The 19,798-nt window shown below is 54.0% G+C and overlaps 1 protein-coding gene across 2 annotated transcripts; it reads right to left on the minus strand.

Moving 5' to 3' along the window:
* Positions 1–2,851: 2,851 nt before the first annotated feature.
* On the minus strand, positions 2,852–17,033 carry FBXO16 (F-box protein 16). 2 transcript variants are annotated; one of them, XM_029052506.2, is made up of 8 exons: positions 16,889–17,033; positions 15,626–15,762; positions 13,324–13,359; positions 8,566–8,772; positions 7,105–7,269; positions 4,628–4,857; positions 4,334–4,439; positions 2,852–3,172 (listed from the first exon to the last, which is right to left on the minus strand). In XM_029052506.2, the coding sequence occupies exons 2-8, from the start codon at positions 15,719–15,721 to the stop codon at positions 2,987–2,989; spliced, it is 1,026 nt and encodes a 341-aa protein (XP_028908339.2). In that variant the 5' UTR covers positions 15,722–15,762; positions 16,889–17,033; the 3' UTR covers positions 2,852–2,986. The 2 variants fall into 2 exon arrangements, with proteins under 2 accessions (XP_028908339.2, XP_028908340.2); XM_029052507.2 differs by lacking the exon at positions 7,105–7,269.
* Between the last annotated feature and the right edge of the window lie 2,765 nt (positions 17,034–19,798).

The raw sequence follows: 19,798 nt of genomic DNA on the forward strand, positions 1-19,798 counted from the left end.
TTGGTATCTGTTAAGCGCTTACTAGGTGCAGAGCACTGTTCTAAGCGCTGGGGGAGACACGGGAATCAGGTGGTCGGTCCCAGTCTTCATCCCCATTTTACAGATGAGGTCACGGAGGCACAGAGAAGCGAAGCGACTCGCCCACAGTGACACAGCTGACAAGTGGCAGAGGCGGGATTCGAACCCATGACCTCTGACTCCAAAGCCCATGCCAAGCCCATGCTCTTTCCACGGAGCCACGCTGCTATCTCCTAATTATGTTGGTATTTGTTAAGCGCTTACTAGATGCACAGCCCTGTTCTAAGCGCTGGGGGAGATAAAGGGGCATGGGGTTGTCCCACGTGAGGCTCCCAGTTAATCCCCATTATAATAATAATAATAATAATAATAATGTTGGTATTTGTTAAGCGCTTACTATGTGCCGAGCACTGTTCTAAGCGCTGGGGTAGACACAGGGGAATCAGGTTGTCCCACGTGGGGCTCACAGTCTTAATCCCCATTTTACAGATGAGGGAACTGAGGCACAGAGAAGTTAAGTGACTCGCCCACAGTCACACAGCCGACAAGTGGCAGAGCTGGGATTCGAACTCATGAGCCCTGACCCCAAAGCCCGTGCTCTTTCCACTGAGCCACGCTAATAATGTTGGTATTTGTTAAGCACTTACTATGTGCCAAGCACCGTTCTAAGCGCTGGGGGGGGGGATACAAGGTCATCAGGTTGTCCCACGTGGGCTCCCGGTCTTCATCCCCATTTTACAGATGAGGGAACTGAGGCAGAGAGAAGTGAAGTGACTCGCCCAAAGCCACCCAGCTGACAAGTGGCAGAGCGGGGATTTGAACCCATGATCTCTCACTCCCAAACCCGGGCTCTTTCCACTGAGCCCCGCTGCTTCTCCTTCTATAGGGTGGACGCCTCCAGCTGATACGGGGAGGGCGAGCAGGTGCATTTGAAGTTAAATAATGATGGTATTTGTTAAGCGCTTACTGTGTGCCCGGAACTGTTCTAAGAGCTGGGGTAGATATAATAATGATGATGGTATTGGTTAAGCGCTTGCCGTGTACCGAGCACCGGACTGAGCGCTGGGCACCGTACAAGGCTGTGGGGCTCACAGGCTTAATCCCCATTTTACAGATCAGGTGACTGAGGCACAGAGAAGTGAAGGGGATTGCCCGAGGTCACACAGCAGGCGAGTGGCTAGGGCGGGAATAGAACCCACGTCCTCTGACTCCCAAGGCCCTGCTCTTGCCACTGAGCCACGTCGCTTTTCATGGAAGGTTAGGTTTGCCAGGAAGCCCTGGAACAAGAGGAGGCCCGACGCACCACCGTGGCTGCGCTTGGCTTGGGCCGCAGGGATGTGTTTCTTTTGTAAATGAGATGTCCATCCCCTGGATTCTACTTATCGTGATTAAGTGGGCCTGTTTTTGTCCGTCTGTCTCCCCCCGATTAGACTCTGAGCCCGTCACTGGGCAGAGATCGTCTCTGTCGGTTGCCGAACTGTCCATTCCAAGCGCTTAGTCCAGTGCTCTGCACATAGTAAGCGCTCAATAAACACTACTGAATGTCGCCCCCCTCCCGGCCACACCGGCCATCCAAAGGCAGGAATATGCCAGGGAGGGGGGTGGCAGGAGGGGGAGAAGCAGAGTGGCTCAGTGGAAAGAGCCCGGGCTCGGGAGTCAGAGGTCATGGGTTCGAATCCGGACTCTGCCACTTGTCAGCTGGGTGACCGTGAGCAAGTCACTTCACTTCTCCGGGCCTCGGTGACCTCATCTGTAAAAGGGGGATGAAGACTGTGAGGGGGACAACCTGATGACCCTGTATCTCCCCCAGCGCTTAGCACAGTGCTCGGCACCTAGCGAGCGCTTAACAAATACCAAAATTATTATTATTTTGGGGGGCGGGCGAGGGGCTGGGCGATCCCTAAGGAGGATTTGGAGGTGGAGCTCGGACTGGCGGGGTGGGAGGTGCCCTGAGGAGGGCTGAGGGAGGGGGCTACGGCTGGGGGGTGGGGCGCGTCCTGTGGCAGGTGACAGATTAGTGGGGTGACAGATACTAAAATACATTCAATGTAATGGGAAGCAACAATCGATGCTATTTATTGAGCGCTTACTATGTGCAGAGCACGGTACTGAATGCTTGGGAAAGTTCAATACGATTAGGGTAAGTAGATATGATTCCTGCCCACAAAGATCTTACAGTCTACAAGAGGGAAAAGACACCGAAGCAACCATCACAATAATAATGTTGGTATTTGTTAAGCGCTTACTATGCGCAGAAGCAGCGTGGCTCAGTGGAAAGAGCACGGGCTTTGTCAGAGGTCATGAGTTCGAATCCCAGCTCTGCCGCTTGTCAGCTGGGTGACTGTGGGCACTTAACTTCTCTGTGCCTCAGTGACCTCATCTGTAAAATGGGGATGAAGACTGTGAGCCCCACGTGGGACATCCTGATTCCCCTGTGTCTACCCCAGCGCTTAGAACAGTGCTCGGCACATAGTAAGCGCTTAACAAATACCAACACTATTATTATTATTATTATTACTGTTCTAAGCGCTGGGGGAGAGACAGGGTCATCAGGTTGTCCCAGGCGAGGCTCACGGTTAATCCCCATTTTACAGATGAGGTCACCGAGGCCCAGAGAAGTGAAGTGACTTGCCCCGGGTCACACAGCCGACAAGTGGCAGAGCGGGGATTCGAACTCATGACCTCTGACTCCCAAGCCCGTTCTCTTTCCACTGAGCCACGCCGCCTCTCTATGTAAACGACATAGAGGGGAAACAGTAGGTTTTTAAGTGCTGTGGGGCTGGGGTGAGTATCGGTAAGAGTTTAAAGACACAAATAATAAGCTCCGTACAGCTCTCTGCACACAGTGGGTGGCCAGTACAGTGTTCCGACACAGTAGCCTCTTAAACAATAACGATGGATGGATGGATAGACAAATGACGGAAGGGGCTGAAGAAGAAGCCGGCCCAGGGAGCTCTCCGCGCAGTCCTCAGGGTGTGGGCCGGACCCAGGCGAGGCTGGCTGACCCCCAGCCTCCCGTCGGGAACTCCGAGCGCGGCGGGCGCGGTGGGTTTTGGTGCCTCGGTACCTGCCCGCCGAGCGAGGTGCCCGGCGGGGGCACGTGCGGGTAGGGGGGGGCTCTTGGAGCCGGGCTGGGGTCCGTGGCCAGGGACACCTGCCGGGGGGGGGAAAATCCAGCATTAGAATTTCCCCCACCACTCCAGGAGAACAGAAACCGCTGGAGGTTGATGAGAGTACAGGTGAGGAGGTGCCCAAACCCCTCCTCTAGCAACCCAGGCCTTGAGGGAAGGGATTGGGTTTACTCGCTCCATTTTACTCTCCCAACCTCTTAGAGAAGCAGCGTGGCTCCGTGGAAAGAGCCCGGGCTTGGGAGGCAGAGGCCATGGGTTCGAATCCCGGCTCTGCCACTTGTCGGCTGGGTGACTGTGGGCAAGTCACTTCCCTTCTCCCTGCCTCAGTGACCTCATCTGTAAAAATGGGGACCAAGACTGTGAGCCTCATGTGGGACAAACTGATTACCCTGATTAGAACAGTGCTCTGCACACAGTGAGCGCTTAAATACCAACATTATTATTATTATTATTAATTCATGTCTGTCTCCACTCGACACTCTCAGCTCACTGGGGGCAGGGAATGTCTACCAACTCTGGTTATATTGCCCTTTCCCAAGCTCATAGTACAAGTGCTCCGCTTAGACTCTACAGTACCTCATCTGTAAAATTCATTCAGTAGTATTTATTGAGCACTTACTATGTGCAGAGCACTGTACTAAGCGCTTGGAATGTACAGTTCGGCAACAGATAGAGACAATTCCCCGCCCAATGACGGGCTCACAGTCTAATCAGTAAAATGGGAGTGAAGACTGTGAGCCCCACGTGGGACAGGGACTGTGTCCACCTTGATTAGCTTGAATCTACCCCAGTGCTTAGAATAACGCCCGGGACACAGCACAGATGTTATAATTATTAACATGCCTAAGTCCGTCTGCCTCATTCGAGTGGAAGCTCCCTGTGGATAGGAAATCTGGCCTGCTGCTCTGGTTTCCCAACTGCTTAGTACAACGCACTGGCCCCAGTGGGTGCTCAGTACATACTTCCATTTCTGCCATTAGGGATCCCCAAAAGAAGTGCTTGGGCAAACCCTCTGAAGCCCCCGATCTGCCCCGCCCCCGATCCGGGGGTCTGTTTGGGTGGGGTAGGAAGGGGGAGGGAGGGAAAGGGATCAGGAAGGTGGAGGGAGGAGAGGGGATTCCTCCGGGGGAGGGTAGAAGGTGGGGGGGGGGGGGCGGGGCACGTTTCCATCGGGATAAATTTACCAGAGACTTGGCTTTCCGAAGTTTGCGAGAGCCGCCGCCCAATTTCTTTTTCTTCTCATATGACTGCCGACTGATGTCTGGGGTCATTCCCCCTCCCTTCTTCCTCCTGCACTTCCAGAGACGGAGGGAAGAAATGAGCCGCGGAGAGGACTGGGAAGGGTTGGGGATGGGGGACAGGCCCAGGGGTCGGAGACGGGGGTCGGGGCAGAGCCGGTGACCAGGGACAGAGTCCCAATTCAGATGGGCGATGGGCCCGCCCCGGCAGGAGCGCGAGAGCGGGGCCCCGAACCTCACCCCTGCCTCCGGGCCAGCTCCCCGGGGCCCTGGTTGTCCAGGTAGTTGAAGCGGATGGTGTCCGTGGGGTGCCTGTCGGTGGATCGCCACGGCGGAAGGTCTCTCTTTGCCCCGCCGGCTCGCTTCGGGGGCCAGAGTGACGCCCACCGCCTGGCGGACGGCGGGTCCTCGGAGGTGCCTCTGGCCACGGGCCTGACGTCGGGGATCTCCAAGTCTTCTTTCGGGGGTGTCTGGAGGCGGGGTGGGGCACGGAAGGAAGGAAGGAAGGAGTCACTTGTCTGCAAACCCGTGATCGACGGCTGCCGCGGCCTGGACGGTCCAGGGAGTCGTCCAGCTCTGGCCTCCCTCCCCTCTGCCCCACCGCGGGTCACCCACCCCGGCCGTTCTGGACCCCGCAGCCCCGACCGCCTCTCCCGGGGCCGACGAAGCCCCTCCGGGCCTTTTCGCCGTTGGGGAAGGAGCGGAGGAGAAACGCCGGTCAACCCGCCGTTCTCTGGCGGGCAGCTCGAGAGCTGAAGGTCGGGAGGTCTGGGGTCACGGGTCGGGTCAGGGGGTGGTAAGGAGGAGCCCGTTCTAGAGCACTTGCAGATAGAGCTCTCTGTAGACTGTCAGCTCCTTATGGGCAGGGAATGCGACTGCTTATCGTATTGTCCTCTCCCAAGAGCTTAGTACAACGTTCATTCATTCATTCAATAGTAGTTATTGCGCGCTTACTATGTGCAGAGCACTGTACTAAGCGCTTGGAATGAACAAGTTCTGCACACAGTAAGCACTCTATAAATACCATCGAATGGATAAAACTTCCAAGTTCCTGGCCCGCTCTCCCTCTCTTCCCCTTCCAGCCGCCCGGTCTCCTTCCACCAAACTGACCCTCTCGACTCTGACCCTGACCGTCCCCTTCCCCCCAGCCCAGAATGCCAAACCTCGATCCCTCCCTCCTCCGAGACGCTTCTGAAAGGTCACCTCCTCCTGCTCCGGGTCTTCCTTGATTTACCTCCCCGTCTCTGTCATCAGGGCCATCGCCCTCCTGAGTGATTCAATCAGTCGCTACCATGCGATTTCATCACTTTAAATTACCTTCTTCCTCCTACCTCTAAATTATTCTCCCCTTCTAGAGTGGAAGCTCCTTGGGGGCAGGGATCATGCCTACTAACTCTAAAGGTACCGTCCTAAGGGCTCAGTACAGTGCTCTGCACGCGGCGGGCATTGGATCACTACTGATCTAAAGATGGATCGATGGATTTCGACCTATTGGGCATTGGAAATTTCTGTTTGCGTACCCCAGGAAATTGAAATTGCATGAATGCGGGGGTGAGGTCTTTTTCCTCCGTACGTTCCCCAGTACTCAGTTCAGCGTTCTGCACCCAGAGGACAACCAGTACAATGCTTTGCAAATAGTGGGCACCCAAAAGAGTGCTCAGCAATCAGTGGATACTTGTACAGCACTGGGTACCCAAGGAACACTCAGTCTTAACACTCTGCACACAGCAGGTGCCTAGTAAGCGTGGCGCAGTGGAAAGAGCACGGGCTTTGGAGTCAGGGCTCATGAGTTCGAATCCCAGCTCTGCCACTTGTCAGCTGTGTGACTGTGGGCAAGTCACTTAACTTCTCTGTGCCTCAGTTCCCTCATCTGTAAAATGGGGATTAAGACTGTGAGCCCCACGTGGGACGACCTGATTCCCCTGTGTCTATCCCAGTGCTTAGAACGGTGCTCTGCACATAGTAAGCGCTTAACAAATACCAACATTATTATTATTAGTAGTAGTAGTAGCTCTGCCTCCAGCATTCATTCATTCCTTCATTCAATCGTATTTATTATGCGCTTACCATATGCAGAGCACTGAACTACAGGCATCCAGTAGAGTGCCCTGCCTGTCACGGGGCAGCCAGTGCAGCGTCTCACACACAGTGGTGCTCAAAAAATGCTGCCAGGGATGACATTGTTAGCTCTCACTACCACGGACAGGCTTTGACCGTGATTCTAGACTGTGAGCCCGTTGTGGGGAGGGATAGTCTCTCTTTATTGCTGAAATTTACTTACTAAGCGCTTAATACAGTAAGCACTCAATAAATACGATTAAATGAATGAATTTCCGGCAGAGACTGGGCTTCCGCTCCAGGCCATCCCTTCTGTGTCGGAAGAGTCACCGCCCCAGAGCAGAGGAGCCCTTCTTTCCGCTCCAGAGAGGAGGTTCCAGGACCTCAAATGGCAAACAGGGCTATGGAGTGGTCAGTCAGACCGGTGACCAGGCTGCCCAGTGAAACAGCTGTATGGCAGTCAGGCTGTAGGTGGACCGGGCTGTCCAGGGACCAGGCCTCCCAGTGCTCCCTGTCTGGTGACCGGGTAGCCGGGGGCCCAGGACGTCCGGAGACCAGGCTGCCCGGTGACCATTAGCCCGGTGGGAGGAACTGCAGAGATTGCTTCCCGCCGCGGGTTCCGGTGACGGTGGGCTCCCCCAGCCCTCCCCCAGACCCACCGTGGGCCCGGTGACGTGCAGCCGTTTGACCATGTCGACGTAGTGGTCCTTCCACACTCCCTGCTCCCGGGGGCCCGGGGACGCGGCGGGGCACCAGCCGAAACGCAGACACTTGGGCGTCCATAGCTGGTCCAGCTCGGCCAGGTTCTTCCAGGGCCAGCTCACCTGGGGACGGCCAGACGGCAGACTCTGACTGGCCGACCGAGAGGTACGATCTGTCCGCTGGGGCCGTCCCTCTCCCCCGGCCCCCCGCCCCAGGAGAGTGTAAGCTCCCCAAAGACGGGGACTGGGGTTTTTGCTTCTGGTGAGCTCTCCCCAGTGCTCTGCACCCAGTAGGCACTTGGTGAACAGACCGTCGGTCGATGGACTGACACAGCGTATTCGGTTGTATCTATTGAGCACTTACTCTGTGCAGAGCACTGTACTAAGTATTTGGAAAGTACAATACAGCAATAAAGAGAGACAATCGCTGCCCACAGTGGGCTTACAGTCTAGAAGGGGGGGAGACAGACATTAAAACAAGTCAAGGGGCATCAATATAAATAAACGGAAGTTATAGGTCTATACATATATACGTAAGTGCTGTGGGGTGGGACGGGGAGAGCAAAGGGAGCAAGTCTAGGTGACGCGGAAGGGAGGGGGAGCTGAGGAAAAGGGGGTGTACTCTTCCAAGCACTTAGTACAGTGCTCTGCACACAGCGCTCAATAAATACGATTGAATGAATGAGTAGGCGGGACAGGTAGTGGGTCTGTTCTACAGATATTGTAATAATAATAATAATGTTGGTATTTGTTAAGCGCTTACTACGTGCAGAGCACTGTTCTCAGCGCTGGGGTAGATACAGGGTAATCAGGTTGTCCCACGTGAGGCTCACAGTCAATCCCCATTTTACAGACGATGCAACTGAGGCACAGAGAAGTGAAGTGACTTGCCCACAGTCACACAGCTGACAAGTGGCAGAGCCGGGAGTCGAACTCAGGACCTCTGACTCCGAAGCCCAGGCTCTTTCCACTGAGCCATGCTGCTTCATTTACTCCAGTGCTTAAATACAGTGTTCGGCACATTTTTTTTTTTTACTAGTATTTGGTAAGTGCTTACTCTGTGCCGGGCACTGTACTAAGCACTAGGGTAGACCCAAGATAATCAGGTTGGACACAGTCCCTGACCCACACAGGGCTCACGGTCTTAATCCCCATTTTACATATGAGGTAACTGAGGCCCAGAGAAGTAAAGCGACATGCCCAAGGTCACCGGGCAGACAAGTGACGGAGCGGGGATTAGAAGCCAGGTGCTCTGACTCCCAGGCCCGTGCTCTTTCCACTAGGCCATGCTGTACAAACACTAGGATTATTATTATTAGCGAGGGAGGCGGTGCGGTCCGGCGGGCAGGACTGGGGGCCCGGGAGTCAGGAGACGAGGTTTCCAATGCCAGTCCCTCCCCGGGGCGGCCCCGGCCTTACCTGGGCGCAGCGGCACAGGCTCCGGGGGTCCAGGAAGGAGAAGATGCGCAGGGTCAGGACCCGCGGGAGCCTGGTGGTGAAGTCCTGGGCCTCGGCGGGCACCCGCTCCTGGAGCTGTCTGCCGCAGAACCGCTGCTGGGCCAGCGAGCACCGGTCAAACAGGTCCGTCAGCACCCGCCGACGCTGCCCGTCCGTCCACTTGTCAAACTGCGAAAGGGATTCATTCCGTCATTCGTATTTATGGAGTGCTTACTGTGAGCAGAGCGCTGGCCTCAGGGCTGGGGAGAGCACCATACACCAATAAGCAGACACGTTCCCACAACGAGTTTACGGTCTGGATGGGGAGAGAGACACGAATATAAATAAATATATAAACTACAGATATGGACATAAGTGCTGAGGGGCTGAACATCGAACAGAAACTCCGCACCATCAGCTTTAAAGCACTCAATCGCCTCGCCCTCTTCTACTTCACCTCACTACTCTCCTACCAATCATAATTATGGAATCTGTTAAGCACTTACTATGTGCCAGGCGCTGTACTAAGTGCTGGGGGGAGATTCAAACAAATCGGGTTGGACGCTGTCCCTGTCCCACCTGAGACTCACGGTCTCAATCCCCATTGTCCAGATGAGGCAACTGAGGCACAGAGAAGTGAAGGGACTTGCCCAAGGTCACCCGGCAGACAGGTGGCGTGGCCGGGATTAGAACCCATGACTTCTCTAATACCAATCTACTCACTGTACCTCCATGTCCTCTATCTCACCGCCGACCCCTGGCCCTCCTTCTGCCTCTGACCTGGAGTGCCCCGACTCTTCGTAGAGGACAATTACTCTCCCCAACTATAAAGCCTTTTTGAAGGTTTATCTCCTCCGAGAGACCTTCCCGAAGCGCTCATTTCCTTTCCCCCGACCCCCTTCTTCACCGCCCTGATTTGCTCCCTTCATTCACTGCCCCGCCCCGGAGCACTTAGGTACATATCGGTAATTTATTTATTTAGATTAATGCCCGTCACCCCCTAGACCGTCTACTCACCGTGGGCAGGTAATATGTCCGTTACATCGTTATCACACCCCCGGATGCCTCATTCAACATAGCTGCCTTGCAGTTAAAATATCTGCTCTTTAATAATAATAACGTTGGTATTTGTTAAGCGCTTACTACGTGCAGAGCCCTGTTCTAAGCGCTGGGGTAGACAGAGGGTAATCAGGTTGTCCCACGTGAGGCTCACAGTTAATCGCCATTTTACAGATGAGGTAACTGAGGCACAGAAAAGGTAAGCGATTTGCCCACAGTCACCCAGCTGACAAGTGGCGGAGCCGGGATTCGAACCCAGGAGGTCTGACTCCCAAGCCCGGGTTCTTTCCACTGAGCCTCGGTGCTTCTCTACCTTATCAACAGAAAAGATAATCTGCATTACGACAGTAAAGATAATGTCTGTCCCCTTTGTGGTGAGGTGACAGCTTGGCACACTCCTCCAGCATCGAACATCAAAGCAACACCACCAAGGCCCCGAAGTCATAGGCACACCTCATCCTGTACTGCTGGGCGGGGAATGTCACTGTTTATTGTTGCACCGAACTGTCCCAAACGCTTAGTACACTGCTCTGCACCCAGTCGGCGCTCCATAAATACCACTGATTGACTGACTGACTGGAGACTGTAAACTACCTGTGGGTGGGAATGCATCTGTACGCTCCCAAGTGCTTAGTCCAGTGCCTCGCCCATAGTAAGCGCTCAATAAACAGGACTGATTGCTGACCGGCCTAGAGTGGGGCGGGAGGGAGGATGCAGCAGGGGGAATCCCAGCAGTGGCCGGGGGAATCCCTCGGAAGGGAGGACCCGGCAGCCCTCCAGAGGACCGGGGAATTAGGGATGGGGGCGTGGGCCCGGGCTCTGGCCCTGAAGGCTGGGCCGGGGTGGGTCCGGTTGGTGCAGGGGGGCAGGGGGCGAGGCCCACGGGGGGGGGTCCTTGGGAGCCTGACAGCTGCGGGCAGGTGCCTTTGGGACCCCGTCGTGAATAATAATACTACTAATAATGGCATCTGTTAAGCTCTCACTATATGCCAAGCACTGTTCTAAGCACTGGGGTAGATACAAGGTAATGAGGTAGTGAGGCTCACAATCTTAATCCCCATTTCTCCTAGCCCACTTCTCAGTGCCCACCCTGGCCTCAAACCCTCCCTGCCCCTGCTCTCTCTGCAACCCGGCAAGAGGTCTCACCTGCTCCACCATGCCCACGCTCCCCCTGAATGATGGTATTGGTTAAGCGCTTGTTATGTGCAAAGCACCGTTCTAAGCGCTGGGGGGGATACGAGGTGATCAGGTTGTCCCACGCGGGGCTCACGGTCTTCATCCCCATTTTACAGATGAGGGAACTGAGGCCCAGAGAAGCGAAGTGACTTGCCCAAAGTCACCCAGCTGGCAAGCGGCGGAGCCGGGATTTGAACCCCCTGACCTCTGACTGCCCAGCCCGTGCTCTTTCCACTGAGCCACGCTGCTTCTCCCCCTTCTGCCACCGCCCTCCCTGGCACACCCCTGTCTGTCCTCCCTGGCACCCCTCAACCCCCCGTTCCCAGGGGCACTCCTGCCTCCTCTTCCTTGGCAAACAGCCCCTCCCGCCTCCCAGGCACACCCCTGTCACCCCCATCCGCCCTCCCCGGGCAAACGGCCACCCCTGCCGCCCAGGCACAACCCCGCCCATCCTGCCCTGCGTACTCCCGCCTCTCCTCCCCCCGCATACCCTGCTTGCTCTTCCTCGGCACGCTCCTGCCTCGTCTCCCGGGCACATCCCATCTCTGCCCGCTCGAAGTTCTTTCCACCAGCGGGACCCCGAGCGCCAACACAGCCCGTCCCCCGACCCTTCCCTCCCCACCGCCACCCATACAGTGTTGGGCGGGGAAGACATCTTCCCTGTAAAAGGGGGTTGCCCCAGCAGGCCCACCTCATCTTGCCAGGGCAAAACATTCGTCTCGAGCTCTCTTGTCCGTCTGTTTTAATAATGCTGGTATTTGTTAAGCGCTTACTCTGTGCAGAGCACCGTTCTAAGCGCTGGGGTAGACACAGGGGAATCAGGTTGTCCCACGTGGGGCTCACAGTCTTAATCCCCATTTGAGAGATGAGGTAACTGAGGCGCAGAGAAGTGACTCGCCCACAGTCACACAGCTGACAAGTGGCAGAGCTGGGATTCGAACCCATGACCTCTGACTCCAAAGCCCGTGCTCTTTCCACTGAGCCACACTGGTCAGTCCCGCTTGGCGACTACTAGTACGTGGCTTAAGACGTAGCTCACTCCACTGCAGGTTTTCCAGACACATATTTTCAAACAGATGCCAGCTGGGTGAAGTGAGGCTTCACACTGTCTCTTCCCCACGTCGAGCGTGGGGTTACAAGACGATTAATGGGCATGTTTTCCCGGCTCCGCGGTATTTTCTCACCCTGCATCTAGCTTAGGGTGGCTTTTCGTTTTAATTCCCCAACGGGAGGGGGTCGCTTTGAGAGGCGGACCCTGAACCGGTCATCCGGAGGTTTTCTCTATTCATGGCACACTGTGATTCCGGCAGGCCGAGGCCAGGGCCACAAAACCGAGGCTCCCCGTCGGCAACCCACGCCCGGATCCTGATTCTTGGGCCGCAGCCTCGTCCGGAGAGCGCGAGGGGAGGCAGAGATCACAAAGCCCGGTGCGTCTTTTGGGTGACTTGACGGACGGGCCTGTCCACTTGGCCTAATGGCTAGAGCACGAGCCTGGGAATCAGAAGGACCTGGGTTCTAATGGCGGCTCTGCCATTTGTCTGCTGTGTGACCTGGGGCAAGCCGCTTCACTTCTCTATGTCTCAGTTCCCTCATCTGTAAAATGAGCATTAAGACTGAAAGCCCCTTGTGGGACAGGGACTGTGTCCAATCCGATTTGCTTGGATCCCCACCAGTGCTTAGAACAGTGCCTGGCACCAAGTAAGTGCTTAACGAATACTAGTTATTATTATTATCAAGGTTCAGGCCAAACCGACGGAGGGGTACTAATATACCAGGTGCTGTGCAAGCCGGGCCGTCCACGGGGGCCCATTTGACTTTTGGAACAGTTCCACCCACACCACCCACGTGCAAAAATGACTGCTCGGTGCCGAGATGGGACACTGCGCTCCAATCTGTGACTTCTGGACACTTGATATTCACCCCAGTTCCACAACACCTATGTACATGCTTAGTGGATAGTGCACGGGCCCAGCAGTCAGGACCTGAATTCCAATCCCAGCTCTGCCACCTGTCTGCTGTGACCTTGGGCATGTCACTTTACTTCTCTGGGCCTCAGTTCCCTCATCTGTAAAATGGAGGTGAGTGGGAGCCCCATGTGGGACAGGGACCGTGTCCAACCTGATTAACTTGTACCTATTCCAGTGCTTAGAACAGTCCTTGGCACCTCGTAAGTGCTTAAGAAGCACCGTAATTATTATTATCTTTAAATTGTATATTATAAATTACTTATTGATTCATATTAATGTCCGTCTCCCCCTCTAGACTGTAAGCTTGTTACGGGCAGGGAACACGTCTGCTAATTCTGTTGAACTCCCCCAAGCGCTTAGAACGGTGCCGTGGGCCACAAATTAGACAGGCAGCAGGGATCATCTTTATGCACACACAAGACAGAAGGGACCGTCAGTCACACAGGGTACCGTCAGCCATGCACACACCTACTGATTAAAAATACTCAGAAGGACAGGTGTGTACACACACCCTCGCACCCACACCCACAGAGTTTACCCATTTTCCAAGCAGGACCCTCCTCTCTTCAAACACCTACAAGAAGAAAACAGCGAGTAAGCAGGGGCCAGGGATAGGTGAGAATTTCCCCTCACCCCCAGACAAGAACACACCTTAAAAGGATCATTTAACATTTGTCCCGGCTCTGGAGAGTGGTTCCCCCTCCCCTCCGGCCCCCCCGCCGGGGTCTAAACACTCTGGGGCCGCCCGTAGAGACCGGACGCTGGCCGGGTTGGACCGTGGGGTTGAGCCGGGGCGGGCGGCTGGGGCCCAGACCTGTCCGCCATCAGCTCGGAAGCAGATTTGGTTCCCAGCTCTGCTCTCTGCCCTCTGTCAAGCCTCTCTCTTGGTAACGTGGGGCAGATGGGAAAAGGAAATGGCAAGCAAAGGGTGAGGGACCAAGGCTGACAGACAGGGGAGGCTAAAACTGGAACGACAGTCAGAGACAGTCCAGGAGAGTGGAAGCTCCTCGAGGCCGGGGGCCTATTGTCTTTCATCTCTGGTGGAATGGCCCAACGATGCAGGACCATGCTCGGTAATCAATCGATCAGGGGTATTTATTGAGCACTTATTATGTACTGGACAAGCGCCTGGGAGAGTACGATACATCGGAGTTAGCAGACATGTTCCCCGCACGTGGAAAGCGCTCGGGTAGTTTCTGATTGACAAATTGGTATTAATCGGTAGGCCTGCTGTGGGCAGAGCCCTGAATTCAGTACTTGGGAGAGCACTGAGGATAATTTGTAACTGGGAGCCCCCATTAGGGCCAGGGACCATGTCTAATTCCCATGTGAATATTTTTTTTACCAGTGTTTAATACGGTGCTCTATGCAGAACGAGAGCTCAATAAATACTATTATTCCACGACAGAGTTATTAGACCTGTTCCCGGCCGTTGTTACAATCCGGTGGGAGAGACAGACGCGGAAATCATTTACACAGGAGGAAGGAGGAGGAGGAGGGCATGTGAACATGATGATATAAGAAACCTCTGTCCCCTTCACCCACAGGGCAGAGGCCTGAGGTCCTGGGGAGGACTTAGCTAAAAATACCGAAGCTGATCCAGAAGGTTTTTTTTTTTAATGGTATTTGCTAAGCGCTTACTACGTGCCAGGAACTCTACTAGGTGCTGGGGTAGATACAAGCTAATCAGATACAGTCCCTGGCCCATACGGGGCTCACAGGCTTAATCGCCATTTTACAGATGAGGTAACTGAGGCCCAGAGAAGTGAAGTGACTTGCCTAAGGTCACGCAGTAGACTAGTAGTCTGACTTCCAGGCCTGTGCTCTATCCGCTGGGCCTCACTGCTTCTCGTCGAGAACACGTTCTATCCCACCCGAAGATCCTAAGACCTTGGGCAAGGGCAGTCGCTTCACCCCTTTCTGTCTTAGCTTGTTGATTTCCTACTACAACCCAGCAGGCTCTCTTCACGCCTCCAGCTCCTTCCTACTCACTAGACCTCGATCTCTTCTATCTCACCGGCGACTCCTCACCCACGACCTGCCTCGGGCCCGGAACCCACTCCCCTTTATATGCTACAGACCCCCATCTCTCCACCTTCAAAGCCTTGTTAAAATCACATCTCCTCCAAAAGGCCTTCCCTGACTAAGCCTCATTTCCCCTACTTCCTCTCCCTTCTGCAAATCCTTGAACTTGGATTTGTCCCCCTTTATTCACCCCACCCTCAGCCCCACACCGCTGAAGTACACATCTGTAATTTATTTTAATGTCTGTCTCCCCCGTAGACTGTGAGTTCGTGAGGGCATGGAAAAGCGTCTACCAGCTCTGTTATAGCGTATTCTCCCAAGCGCTTACTACAGTGCTCTGTGTGCAGTAAGCATTCAATTAACACCTTTGCTTGATCGATTGATGGCTGTTATTGGGTCCATCCGGCCGATTTCTGAGCCAGGGTATTAAAATGTCGGAGGGAATGGGTGCTAGTTGCCCCTCTGGACTACCCACGCTCAGGCTTAGGGGTGGGATTTGGGGATCTGTGGCCGACTTGTTCATTCCAAGCGCTTAGTCCAGTGCTCTGCACGTAGTAAGCGCTCAATAAATACTAACTGAATGAATGAAATGGTCTTCCCACCTTTCCATCCCTGTCCCAACTGAGTGACCTGATCCTTGCGGTCCATCCTCATGAGGAAGCTGCTCCCGGATCATCCCTGACCATGGCCCCGTCCCCAGGCCCAAGCCACCAAACCCAGCCTTCCTGGTCTGCATTTCCCAGATTGACCTTTGTTCCGTCCCCAGCGATCCCACTTCCCCCCTTTCCCGACCTGGAAGAGCCGCTCAGACCCACCTTGTCATTCATGAGCTGGTGGTTCAGGGGTGTCCACGTGCTCCTCTTGGTCTGCATTTTGGGGCCATCTGTGATTCTGGGTGGGGCAAATGCCATCCTCCCAGCGGGCCCCAGGCAGAGGGCAGGAACAGCTGCACCTGTTGGACATATGGCCACACACTGCACTACCGCTGCGGCTTTCTGCACGGGCTTCAGGGCACAGGAGAGGCGGGGGGGTGGGGGGGGTGGCAGGAAACGTGCTAGGCCTTGATCACGTCAATCTCGTCTCCCTGTAAAGCCAGGCCCAAGGCTCTGGAAGACCGGCTACCCCCGATCCCAAATCGAAAAAATCTGTCCACTGGCAAGGGGGAAGGGAGGCTGTGGGAAATCCTCCCGGGGCAGAGAGAGGAAGTCCAGCTTGCACCACCTGGGCAACGTTGCCGGCGACAGGAAAGCAAGTACTGGAGCCGGGCTCCTCCTGGTTGGTCCTGGCCAAGAATCTGAGGGCCGGGAAGCCTCGCTGCTTCCCCCGCTCCGGCCGGCTTCCCCGCTCCTTCTTCCCTCCTATCTGGACATTATTTCATCTCTGCTTCCTCTTACTAGGCTGGGGATGGAGTCTACTACTAGAACTCTCCTGTATTTTCCCAAGTGTTTAGTCCAGTGCCCTGCCCGCAGTAGGCGCTCGGTAAATACTGCAGATTGAATGAAGCAGCGGGGATTAGTGGAAAAAGCACCGGTCCGTGAGTCAGAGCCCTAATCTCGGCTCCACCACCAGTCTACCGTGTAACCTCGGGCAAATCACTTACCTTCTCTGTGCTTCCGTTTCCTCATCTGAAAATAAACCTGTTACCCCTCCTCTTTAGAAGGCGAGCCCTACGTGGCCCGGGGACTGTGTCCTATCGGAATACCTTGCATCTCTCCAGTGCTCAGCAAAGTGTTTGGCACCTAGTAAGCGCTTAACGAAATACCACAAATATTATTACTGCTGGTGGAAAAGAGGAAACGGTGGGAGGTGGGGAAAAGGGAAGAGGGACAAAGTGCTGGGGTGAATACTTGGTGGCGATTACTCTACCCATCTTCAAGGCCCTATTAACATCCCATCTCCTCCAAGAGGCCTTCCCCACCAAACCCTCATGTCCCCTTTTCCCACTTTCTTCAATGTCACCCTTCCACTGGGATTTGCACCCTTCATTCATCCCTCCCTCAGTCCCAGAACGCTTATGCACATATATCCGGCATTTATTTCTTAATTCATTTATTCAATCGTATTTATGGAGCACTTACTGTAAGCAGAGCACTGTGCTAAACGCTTGGGAGAATGGGTGGGATGGGGGAGGCAGCAGGAGGCAGAGCCTGAGCCGGGCGCGCCTGCGCACTGGGCGCGCCGTCCAAGCCGGTTTTTTTCGCTTCTGCGCCCTCTAGTGGTCAGGAGGAGGGTCTGCAGCCTCGGCTGCCTTTTGAAAAGGAGAACAAAAGTAGACATTATTATTATTATTATTAATTACATGATAACAACAATAATAATGATAATAATAATGGTATTTATTAAGCGCTTCCTATGTGCCGAGCACCGTTCTAAGCGCTGGGACAGATAGGAGGGAATTAGGTTGTCCCACTCGGGGCTCGCAGTCTTCATCCCCATTTTTTGGATGAGGTCACTGAGGCACACACAAGTGAAGTGACTTAATAATGATAATAATAATAATGGTATTTATTAAGCGCTTCCTGTGTGCCGAGCACCGTTCTAAGCGCTGGGGCAGATAGGAGGGAATCAGGTTGTCCCACTCGGGGCTTGCAGTCTTCATCCCCATTTTTTGGATGAGGTCACTGAGGCACACAGAAGTGAAGTGATTTGATAATAATAATAATAGTAATAATGATAATGTTGGTATTTGTTAAGCGCTTACTATGTGCCGAGCACCGTTCTAAGCGCTGGGGCAGATAGGAGGGAATTAGGTTGTCCCACTTGGGGCTCGCAGTCTTCATCCCCATTTTTTGGATGAGGTCACTGAGGCACACAGAAGTGAAGTGTCTTAATAATAATAATAATAATAATGTTGGTATTTGTTAAGCGCTTACTATGTGCTGAGCACTGTTCTAAGCGCTGGGGTTGACACGAGGTCCCACGTGGGGCTCGCAGTCTTCAGCCCCATTTTATGGATGAGGTCACTGAGGCACACAGAAGTGAAGTGACTTAATAATAATAATAATAATAATAATGTTGGTATTTGTTAAGCGCTTACTATGTGCCGAGCCCCGTTCTAAGCGCTGGAGGGAGATACAAGGTTATCAGGTTGTGGCTCACAGTTTAATCCCCATTTTACAGATGAGGGAACTGAGGCAGAGAAAAGGTAAGTGACTTGCCCAAGGTTACACAGCAGACGTGGCGGAGCCGGGATTAGAACCCATGACCTCTGATTTCCAAGCCCGTGCTCTTTCCACTAAGTATAATTTCAATTTACTTGCAACTCGGAAATATTTCCCCTCCCCCGCCCCCAAAACACACACAGACACCGACACACACTCACACACTCTTTTTCTCTCTCCATCATCCTCATCATTACACACGTTCTTCTTTCCACTCCAATAATTCGTTCATTCAGTCGTATTTATTGAGCGCTCACTGTGTTCAGAGCACTGTACTAAGCGCTTGGAAAGTACAATCCGGCAACAGATAGAGACAATCCCTACCTAACAACGGGCTCACAGTCTAGAAGGGGGAGACGGACGGCAAAACAAAACAAATAATAATGTTGGTATTTGGTAAGCGCTTACTATGCGCAGAGCACTGTTCTAAGCGCTGGGGGAGATACAGGGTCATCAGGTCGTCCCACGTGAGGCTCCCGGTTAATCCCCATTTTACAGATGAGGGAACTGAGGCCCAGGGAAGTGAAGTGACTCGCCCACAGTCACACGGCTGACAAGTGGCAGAGCCGGGAGTCGAACCCATGACCTCTGACTCCGAAGCCCAGGCTCTTTCCACTGAGCCGAGCACTGTTCTAAGCGCTGGGGGAGATACAGGGTCATCAGGTCATCCCACGTGAGGCTCCCGGTTAATCCCCATTTTACAGATGAGGTCACTGAGGCACAGAGAAGTGAAGTGACTCGCCCACAGTCACTCGGCTGACAAGTGGCAGAGCCGGGAGGCGAACCCATGACCTCTGACTCCGAAGCCCAGGCTCTTTCCACTCAGCCACGCTGCTTACCCGATTTGCTCGTAAATAGGCATCAATAGCATCAATATGAATAAATAGAATTAGAGATATATGCACATCATTAATAAGATAGAGTAATAAATATGTACAAATATACAACGGTGCCGTGGGGCGGGGAAGGGGGTCGAGCGGAGGGAGGGAGTAGGGGCGATGGGGAGGGGAGCAGGCGCATTTCCATTCCGTATGGCTTTTCTGTATGGGGGCCGGGCACTGTATGGGCAGTCACGGGTTCTAATCCCGCCTCTGCCACTCGTCTGCTCCGTGACCGCGGGCAAGTCACTTAACTGCTCTGTGCCTCAGTTACCTCATCTGTAAAATGGGCATTGAGACCGCGAGCCCCACGTGGGACGGGGACTGCGTCCAACCCGATTCGCTCGTATCCACCCCAGCCCTTACTATGCCTAGCGCATGGTAAGTAAATACCATAATTATTATTGATTTGAATTTACCAACTCTATTATACTGTACCTTCCCAAGCAAAATAGCTCACAGTAAGCGCTCGGTAAACAATAATGATGGTGATAATTGTGGTATCTGTCAAGCATTTACTACGTGCCAAGTACTATGCTAAGGGCTAGGGTAGGTACAAGCAAATTGGATTGGACACAGTCCCTGTCCCACGTGGGACTCACCGTCTTAATCCCCATTTTATAGACGAAGGAACTGAGGCACAGAGAAGCGAAGTGACTTGTCCAGTGTCACGCAGCAGACACGTAGCCGAGCGGGGATTAGAACCCAGACCTTTCAGACTCCCAGGCTCGTGCTCTACTAGGCCCCACCGCTTCCCACTGCTTACTGTGTGCGGAGTAGCGTATTAAACGCTCGGGACAGTACGGTACAACCGAGTCCGTCGTCACGTCCCCTCCCGCAATGAGTTTACGGTGTAAATCCCGTCTAATAAGCGGCGATAATCACGAACAATCAGCGCAGGAGCATCAGACTTGGGTTGGGGAAGGAGAAGCGGATGGAGCTTACAAGA

This window comes from Ornithorhynchus anatinus, chromosome X2, assembly GCF_004115215.2.
Source record: "Ornithorhynchus anatinus isolate Pmale09 chromosome X2, mOrnAna1.pri.v4, whole genome shotgun sequence".
Lineage (NCBI taxonomy): Eukaryota > Metazoa > Chordata > Mammalia > Monotremata > Ornithorhynchidae > Ornithorhynchus > Ornithorhynchus anatinus.

Bases quoted from the DNA above. Each gene is read 5' to 3' on its own strand.
- FBXO16 (XM_029052506.2), bottom strand. From the start codon at position 15,721: ATGGCATTTGCCCCACCCAGAATCACAGATGGCCCCAAAATGCAGACC. The intron at 4,858-7,104 runs GTGGGTCTGGGG...CCCCGCCTCCAG, and splicing joins TGCACGTCACCGGGCCCACG to ACACCCCCGAAAGAAGACTT. The intron at 3,173-4,333 runs GTAAATTTATCC...CCCCCCCGGCAG, and splicing joins TTCGGAAAGCCAAGTCTCTG to GTGTCCCTGGCCACGGACCC.